At 33.0% G+C, this 10,073-nt stretch overlaps 1 protein-coding gene across 2 annotated transcripts in view; it reads right to left on the bottom strand.

Annotated features, from left to right (window-relative positions):
* Positions 1 to 9,201: 9,201 nt before the first annotated feature.
* Positions 9,202 to 10,073, bottom strand: part of LOC108775858 (uncharacterized) — a 32,357-nt gene continuing 31,485 nt past the window's right edge. For both annotated transcript variants that reach the window (XM_018542306.1, XM_018542307.1), the window contains 2 exons: positions 9,629 to 9,911; positions 9,202 to 9,433 (listed from right to left, as the gene is read on the bottom strand). In XM_018542306.1, coding sequence (XP_018397808.1) covers positions 9,243 to 9,433; positions 9,629 to 9,911 — 474 coding nt within the window. In that variant the 3' untranslated portion in view covers positions 9,202 to 9,242. The remainder of the gene's footprint in view (positions 9,434 to 9,628; positions 9,912 to 10,073) is intronic.

Below are 10,073 nucleotides of genomic sequence, written 5' to 3'. Positions count from 1 at the left end.
GTAAGAAGAGGAGAAACGCGATCTTTGCAGTCGCTGAAAAGATCATGAAGGTGATGGAGGAGACGGGGAGAGCCAAACAGGGAGTCCCTGCTCCTAGTCAGGACGATGACAGACAGAATGGACACGATTCTGGACGAAACAGAGGAGGAGACAGAGGCTTGTTGGGTAGAAAACGGAAATAACAATGACAGCTCTGACTCCGAGCGGTATCAAGTCCCTTCAGGAATGAGTACCGAGGACGACGATGACTAATCGACAGTGACTAATCACGGACATGTACTCGTAAAAGCACTCTAGGAAGTAGCGAGGGGGGCGTGGGGTTGGTATAGGTGTCCGGTTGTCCGGTCCTCCTGCCGATGATCGGCATGGGTGTCCGGTTCTCCGGTCCCTCTGCCGATACCACGCCCCTCTGCCCGGAATCCTGCGGGGCGGGGAACGGGAGACTTCCCGATCCTGGCACAGGATGAAGGGCTGGTGACGGAGGAACCTGGTGTCCTCCTCCGTCACAAAATTAGGTAGGTAGCGCTCAGTGCTTTTGGGCTGGGGTCGGGAGGAGAGTATTGCATTCAAGAGCCCTCCCGGCCCCTCCTTTGCGCGCCAGGTAGGACACTCGTGAGGTTTTAGTGGGTAGGCCCCGACCAGTTAGGTTGGGGAGAGTCCCACATAACCCCTCTCTCCTCCCCGGGGGAGCGGGGTATGCGTAACGCATTTCCTCACGTTAAAAAAAAAAAAAAAAAATTCGTAAACGAAGAACTAGGTGAACGAAATTATTTCGGACATTGCTCGTTCGGCTATGCGTTTTTGTAGCAGGCAATATCAAAATCTTTAAAATAGTTACAATTTTTATTATCTATTTTTTGCTTATGACGTCACAATTTGAAGTAGTAGTGACGAGTGAATAGAGGTCCTAATTTTAAATTAGTTTTAGTTCGACAGTCTCGAAGTCCTGTCTGTATTGTATTATGTATATATTATAGCCGCCTTTTAGGACATACTACGTTCGATTCAAAATTCTTTATATTTAATAGCTATGCACCCCCAAAAAATGGACTTTGGTGGCTCGGGATAAGAGACTTTGTAGTGTATTTCAGTTTTTGAACATGACCGGAGACACTATCGCGTGTCCTGATATCTAATATATATGTATTGTTCAGTAGCTACACACGAACTTCAACATAAGATAACTTCGTCAAAAATCGTCGAATCGAGATGTTTAAAAAAGCATTTTAAAGATTGAAATCTTTACTTTTCAGACTGGTACTTCAAAAAACGGTCTTACTGATATTTCGTGAAGTTACACAAACATAAATAAAAGTGTGTCAAAAACCTAAAAATTTTTTACAAAATTTGAAGTTTCAACGCACGAAATAAAAATTGTGTACAAATGCATCATTCGAAAGAGCGAACCTTTACTTTTATTTTGCTTTTTTTACGAAGCTCCGTACGATTTTTTTTCACCGAGTTATTCAACGTTGAAGCAAAAATAACCCTTTTGCTACAACGTTGAATAACTTGGTGAAAAAAATTTTATAAGTCGCTAGCCTCATTCTTTTCAAGTAGTAGGAGCGTTTGTTTCGCGGAAACTACGGAAAGATTAAAGGTTATGCTAATTATGGAATTACGAATATTTCAAATTTTATGCACGTATTTTATTTAATGTTCTCAACGCTCACGAGCATTATTTCATTCTTGTTTAATATTTGAACACTACTAGCACATTATAAGCGCGCGCTATCCTCAATTAACTGTTCCATTATAATATGAGAAATTATTTTTTATGTCGCTAGAATTAATAATAACAGTACTTTCTAAATAATTATCAGTATTAAACTTAATATACCTCCTAGGTCAAGAACAAATTGAGCTATACTAGTTGTTAGGAATAAATTTATATATATTTCTAACAACTCTCTATATTATAGCTCAATTTGGCTGGGAGGTATATATTAAGTTTAATTTGGAAATTTATTTGAGCGTATATTAATTTAATTTAATTATCAGTATGTATGTTGCATTTTCGAAAATTAATTTATTTGCTATAATATTATTTACCTTCATTTCTTTTTGTTTGTTAAATTAATTTAAATCAGTATTAATGATTGAATCCAAATAATAATTGCCTTTATATGGCGGTATCTCGCAGTATAATTTTTTTTATTAATTTTGTGACATTATACGTGAAACTATAATAAGTAATCTATGTATCGTACCTTTGGATTATTTCAATTTGAAAAAAATTTATTGTCTTTGATCTATTCTGTATTTGATGTACATTTTTTAGACAAAGTATTTGTGTGTTGAAGAAAATTAAATTATATATAATTAAATCACTATCAAAAATATCGAATGAAAGAAAGCAGATGCAAATGAGAATTAGTGTTAACGTTATAATTCTGTTGTTATTTTTCTTATAAGATTTAAACAAAGCAAAGAATTAATGCCTTACAAAATTTAATTAAAAATGTTTTATTGTACGAAGCATACATTATCTTTGTCACATATTAGCGGCGCTTCTAAGCCATAGTCATTTATCTACCATTATACGATTCGTTACACCTTGAAAAATCGACATAAGAAATATTATATATAATCGAGTCTGTTTAAATCACCATGTATATAAAATTCTTTTCTCTCGTCGTTGTGACTACAAAGTGGGCTTTCAAAAACAAAAATATTACAAATCGACTATAGGGATACTATAATAATGTTGCTTCCTCTTAAAGTAAACGCGTTTCTCGCTCGATTAAAATATAGTAGCAATATATATATATTTTTTATACAGTTTTTTGTATTTTATATTATTATTATTATTATTATTCTGTAGGCGATTTTTCCTACCTATACCACAAAATCAGGAGAGTAATTTGATGGTACATTGCTCTCAAGTAGAAAATGCACATTGGTTTTACCTGGACCATTATTGCACAAACCCACATCGTAACCTGACATTATATTGTCACAATATAACATGAACGAATTTGCTCCTATCATATTTGAATAGCTGCGTTCGGTAATAGCGAATCTGAGGCGTCGGAGTGCTCTTATGTTATAGCATATGTCATGTGCACTATAGAAAAAGAGCACTCCGACGCCTCAGATTTGCATTGCCAAACGCAGCTAATGCATACCATTTTTACAACAATATGTATCACAATGTGATGCTGTGCTTAAACAATGGAAAAATTTAAACGAAAATTGCCGACGTATGGAGCAATTATTTTAAATAAAGACATGACGAAGGTGCTTCTGGTACAGAGCTATTGGGGAAAAAATAAATGGGGTTTTTCCCTAAAGGAAAATTAGAAAATGAGGAGCCACATCAGTGTGCTATTCGAGAAGTGAAAGAAGAGACTGGTTTTTAATATATTATTTGTAATTTTAATTTAGAATTAAATATGTCATTAGTTTTATTTTATTTTATTTTTAGTTAATTTAAATTAACTCTTCTTTACCCTTTATATTGTTACGGATTATTATGTATATATGTATACAATTATACATATATACATATTATTAATAAATATTATAAATATTATATTATATTGTTAAGTGCGAATGGTTGAGTGTATATGATGCTGTGGAGCACGAAAATGCTATATGCATCACATTTTTTAACCACACCGGGTATTCAATATTTGTATATCCGACAGTCCGCAGTCTGTAAAGTGGGACGGGAAAATGTGTTGCATTATATTTTTATAAGCTATCTTGCATCAATAAGCGCTTGCAAGAAGTCATTCGAAGACAAGGAGGGAATACCAGATTTTGAAGTGTAAATGTCACCCACACACTTCATCCAACGCACGCTCGCACACGACGCACAAACGCACGACGACGCACGCACCCCACATGCGCACGCACGTACACACACGAGGTGTAAGTCCGACCGTGTAACCTCCCCGTGGTACACCTCAAACTCGAATAATGCTAATATCGGCGGCAGCATTTTTTTTTTAAATTTTCAGAGAAAAGATTACATAATGCATTACTTACTTAAAATCACTCAGTGAAAAAAATTGTAGCATAATGATAAAAAATTTTAAAGAGAAAATGTTAAACTTTACTTACAATTAAAGAAATTTGTTATGGCTTTAAGAAGTTTTTTCGTACATTGCTTCGCGACCATTCTTCGCGGAGATATATGAAATTTGAATTTGGTTCTTCTTGAAAATGCTGATTTTAAGTAACTTTATCACGAATATTCCAGTCAATCTCTTTGTCTCACGATTATATTATTAATTCATTATCAATTTTCATTTTTGCTCTATAATTAACATAATCTTGCCATTATTAACATTTAATTAGTCGCGCAAAGTTTTTGCGATTCCCAGTCATTTTGTTTAATAACATATTTTTGTGAAACTATAATTACAATTCGATTATTATTTTGTTTAACATACAATGTTAGTAATTGCATTTTTTTATATCTATTAATATCTTGTTTTTAGCGGAGGTGGATTAGTTCTTGAGAGAATGATCGACTCTTATAAAGGATCTGAAGTCTTTCAATCAGTCATTAATGGGATTGGCGGCAACTTAGTATCGGTGCAAGCGTCTCGAATGTCAACCATGTTGCACCCGACTTCTATCCTAGGAATTCTACCACCGCACGACAAAATTTGTCTGACATCGTGGAACGCGCTTTTCATGGAATGTACGTATAACTCCACAAAGAAAATAATAATCGGAATTAACACGTTCCTAATTCCTGAAATTACTTTAATATTAAAATTTTTAATATAAATGTTTAATGTCCGATATTTAAAAAAAGTTCTTTTTTATAAATAGCAATATATGCCAAAACCGCAAGATTGCTCCTCGCTATGGCCACCCCCGGTCAATTGATCTTTGTTTTCATCGCTAATGCTTTAAACCCGGGCGATTGGAAGATACATGTATACTTTGTATTCTTTTATGTAACTGCTTCCTTATTGCAAGTAAGTCGCGCAATCTCAATTATTTTATTTCGATTTTGCGAACTGTGGAAACAAAGTCATAACGGAAATTATTTCAGGTAATGCTTCTATTATACGTGGCACACATAGTCATTCACGCGATGTGGAGGTGCAAAACCGACCCAGACAATTCGGCGATTCCCTACTTAACGGCACTTGGTGATTTGAGCGGATCGTTGCTCTTAGCGTTAGCTTTCTTCTTTGTATATTTGATACAGAGACCGTATTGTTACGTGTGTGAAGTTGGCACCTCATCTTTTGGCACCGCAAGTTTTCACACAAGTACTATTAGCACCCGCAATAGTTCTATAGTTCCTGGTAGGTTTTAGGACCAGTACCGCTGATTTACCTAAAAAAAATAGCACTTGAAAATTTGAGGTGCTAACTTCCTGTGGCACCGGAAGATTCGAGAAAGTCGACTTTTTTTACGGAATCTTACAGAATATACAATAGTATATTCTGATAGAATATACAATAGTACCGGCCAGTAAATATTAAAAAAAAATTTTTAAAAAGGAGCTAGCACCACAAGTTTTAAAAAAATTCATTTTCTTTGCGCTATTTTTTAGTACTCGAAGTTTTCGGCTGGCACCGCACGTCAAGAGTAAAGTGCCCCTAAATGGCCAGTACTTGGCCAGCTCTTGGATTTCACCACCGGACGTTGGGACGGACCTAGGATATTTTTGATCGCTCGAATGGCGCTCGCCATTCAATTGTGTTTGCACCTTTACCTTTTGTTTTGTAACGATTCGACATACGTTTATAATTTTCGGTCACATGTATATACGAGTGATTGTCAATTGTTTCGCTCCAAGAACGATCCAAACTTCAATCACATAAATTTTTATTCATTTATAACAATTATGATTTTCGATCACGAATTTTCAGTTTGGTACCACTGTGAGACGGACGGAAGAAGAGCAGGGGGGGGGCGGTGGGGCGGCATGGGTGTCCGGCTTAGGCCGGTTTTCCCCCCCCCCCCCCGTCCCCCTCTCTGCCCAGACATTCTGGGGCAGAATCCACTGCATCTATGCATACACTTTATAATCTACGAAGAATGTCAAGGCCAAAGTCATGGTAGACGTTTCCCATTTTCTAAATGTATAACATGTATATATGTACATATTTTAATTTTAAACAATATTTTAGTTAGTTTTAAGTTAAATATTATTTGATTGTTAATTTAATATATTATTTGTAATTTTAATTTAGAATTAAGTATGTCATTAGTTTTATTTTATTTTATTTTATTTTTAGTTAATTTAAATTAACTCTTCTTTACCTTTTTTATTGTTATGGATTATTATGTATATATGTATACATATATACATATTATTAATAAATATAAACACCTCGAACTCGAATAATGCTAATATCGGCGGCAACATTTTTAGAAATTTTCAGAGAAAAGACTACATAATGCATTATACTTACTTCAAATTGTTCAGCGAAAAAAATTTTAGCATAATGATAAAAAATTTTAAAGAGAAAATGTTAAACTTTACTTACAATTAAAGAAATTTGTTATGGCTTTAAAAAGTTTTTTCGTACATTGCTTCGCGACCATTCTTCGCGGAGATATATGAAATTTGAATTTATAGTTCTTCTTAATGCTGATTTTAAGTGACTTTAATTTTGTTCAGTAGCTACACGCGAACTTCAACATAAAATAACTTCGTCAAAAATCGTCGAATCAAGATGTTTAAAAAAGGATTTTAAAGCTTGAAATCTTTACTTTTCAGACTGGTACTTCAAAAAACGGTCTTACTGGTGATATTTCGTGAAGTTACACAAATATAAATAAAAGTGTATCAAAAACCTAAAAATTTTTTATGAAATTTGAAAAGTTTCAACTAACGAAATAAAAATTGTGTACAAATGCAGTTTACATCATTCGAAAGAGCGAATCTTTCCCTTTAATCTGCTTTTTTACGAAGCTCCGTACGATTTTTTTTCACCGAGTTATTCAACATTGAAGCAAAAATAACCCTTTTGTCTGTATTTGATGTACATTTTTTAGACAATGTATTTGTTGAAGAAAATTAAATTATATATAATTAAATCACTATCAAAACTATGAAATGAAAAAAGCAGATGCAAGTGAGAATTAGCGTTAATTAATTCTGTTATTATTTGTCTTATATTATAAGATTTTAAACAAAGCAAAAGAATTAATGCCTTACAAAATTTAATTAAAAATGTTTTATTGTACAGAGCATACATTATCTTTGTCACATATTAGCGGCGCTTCTAAGCCATAGTCATTAATCTACCATTATACGATTCGTTACACCTTGAAAAATCGACATAAGAAATATATAATCGAGTCTGTTTAAATCACCATGTGTATATATATATATATATATATATATGTATATAAAATTTTTTTCTCTCGTCGTTGTGACTACAAAGTGGGCTTTCAAAAAGAAAAATATTACAAATCGACTAGATACTAATAATGTTGCTTCCTCTTAAAGTAACCGCGTTTCTCGGTCGATTAAAATATATGTATATACTATATGTCTATATGTATACGTATAATATATAGATATGCGCTCTCTCTATGCGTGTGTTCCGTCTTTGTAGTAAAAATATTTTTTGGGCTTCATCTTTGGACGATCTTCGTTAGTCTACGGTTAAAAAATAATTCCTTCGCTAGCTCTGCAATAAAGTGCGAGCTTTGGATTTCTCGTCGTACGCTAATTGCACAGGCCTGCGTAAAGAAAACTGTAGGATGAATAAAAATGACAAAAGGGATTTCCTGGAGTATCGATAAATTTATATACATTATATTATAAATTATTATTATTATTTTGAAGCTATTATAATAATAGTATATTATAAAGTTATTATTATAGAAGAAAGCTAAAATTATATAACAATTGGATGTAAAAAAAAGTCAATTTATTGCTATTTTTTAACCTAGATTATTGAATAAAAAATTCGAAGAATTAGAGAAAAGATTTGACTGTCCTTTCGCCAATTTTTATTCCCCTGCATTTCCTTCGGACAAATTCAAACATTTACGATTTTGTTTGTATATATATTTCCTGGTTAGGCCATTAGAGATAATCTCTGTGATTCAATTAATATACGATTGATTTCGTGTCGCTTTACTGTTTCAGCATACATGTTAATAAACGTCGCTTCACTTGTCATTAACTATATAAAAATCGTAGAACATTTTCATTTACTTTATAAAAATAAATCGTCTGCTAATTGCTAACTGGAGGACATCGTTGCATTGGATTCGGTAAGTTCTATTTCGCAAATGGTCAAATTTTTCTCTCAGTACGTTAAATTCATCTGTTTTCTTTATTTATGTATAAGTAAACTTAAAAAATACAAACATTGATATAATATTGATCTCTTTATATTATAATAATTTTAATGTAATTTGATAATTTATGTGCATCCACATACATCTAATATAAATGTATATTAAAAATTATTACCCATCTGTAATCTTCTTAATGAAAAGATGTATATGTCTCTAGTTAATCAATGCATGACACCAGAGTTATTCAAACCTATAAACTTTTACAATATACAAACATCTCAAACACAAATTAACAGTGATATTACGTTAAAATCATAATTTCCCATTCAACGATATAGACGTAATGATGACATGTTATATATAACAGTTACATTGTTGAGTAAAAGACATTATAAATATGAGTTTACTAAGTAAGATTTTAAATATAAAATATACATATAAGTTTATTTATGTAAATAAAAAAATAGACGAATGTGCTAAGAGAAAAATTCGACTTCAGTATTATACCGACGATTTTAATAGATAACGTTAGTCGATGATTATAAGTTTATCCATAAATATTAATGCTTAACATAGCAAGTACTGAATAGATCAGCTATACAATTAAAACGCGTTTTGATTCGACAATATTTGCCTCATCGTTTGATTATATTTGTTAAGTAAAAATGAGACTTTTCTTTTTTCCAATTCAATCTCTCTTTACGTGTAATATATTAATAAAAAACTTTTTTTTATAGTTTTTTCATATCATATTCTCTCTTATATTGAATTCAATATTATATTATAAAAAAAAGAAAATCGCGATTGTAAGCGTGTTTCATTAACCTTATCCTAAATCCTCATTTTTTATATAAACTGAAGTTTAAAAGAATAGAGCCAAGTCACGCTACAGTCTGCTTCGATCTTTCGCATATTATTGCCAGCAATAATTTTTGATATTGCTATCAACTTGTAAATGTCTTCGAAACTTCAGTAAATAAAAAATTATTATGACGTTTTTTATGAATTCACGTGACGGGTTGCCTCGGGACGGAGGTATTAACCGGTGCCAGACTCAAGGTTTCTTTCTTCTTCCTATTCACGCGACGTCCCACGTGTAGGACAACGTCCCCAGCCTTCACAGACTTGAATTCGGCGATTGCCTCGGCGTGGGTCATACCGTGAAGAGGTTTCGAATTTATTGACAAAATTTCGTCCCCTGCAAATATGGCGAATTTTACGAGATATTTACTAAAAAATAAAATTATGCGTGACTATCCTTTCCTAATTTTTATTTAAAAGTAGATAAAGATGAAAAATAAAAAATCAAGATTAAAGTCAATCTGCATTAAATGTAGAAAACGAGCTTAGAGATTTATAAGATTAAACAAAAAATCGTTAAATATAACTTTACCTTCCTTGACAGTGCCTAAGTCAGCAGCTTGACCATTGGGAAAAACAGTTTTCACATAGATCCCCATGTTTCCGCGAGGACTGTCGGTACCGCCGACGATACTGAAGCCAAGTCCCTTGTGCCCAGGACCCTTGAGAAATCTGGCGGTCAGTATCGTAAAAGATGCACCGCCTTTACTTGGTCTTGGCAAAGTACAAAAACGAGACTCCTCTCCTTCGGCGGTTTCGTCGATGTCTTCAAGTTCTGAATCAGTATTCAGACCTTCATCCGCATCTTGAGTACCCTGAAAAAATTGCGTTGTATATACTTATACATTGTATTTTTAAATTTACATGTAAATAATATTATATGCAATAATACTCGATCGTCTGAATTGAATTTTTTCATTAAACAATACTAAATATCATCGTATGACGATTAAATATCATTTTTTTCATTAACATTT

The sequence above is a fragment of the Cyphomyrmex costatus genome, unplaced genomic scaffold, assembly GCF_001594065.2.
Source record: "Cyphomyrmex costatus isolate MS0001 unplaced genomic scaffold, Ccosl1.0 scaffold33, whole genome shotgun sequence".
Lineage (NCBI taxonomy): Eukaryota > Metazoa > Arthropoda > Insecta > Hymenoptera > Formicidae > Cyphomyrmex > Cyphomyrmex costatus.
Note: the sequence above shows the minus strand (reverse complement) of the source record. Positions and strands in the feature narration are given on the sequence as shown.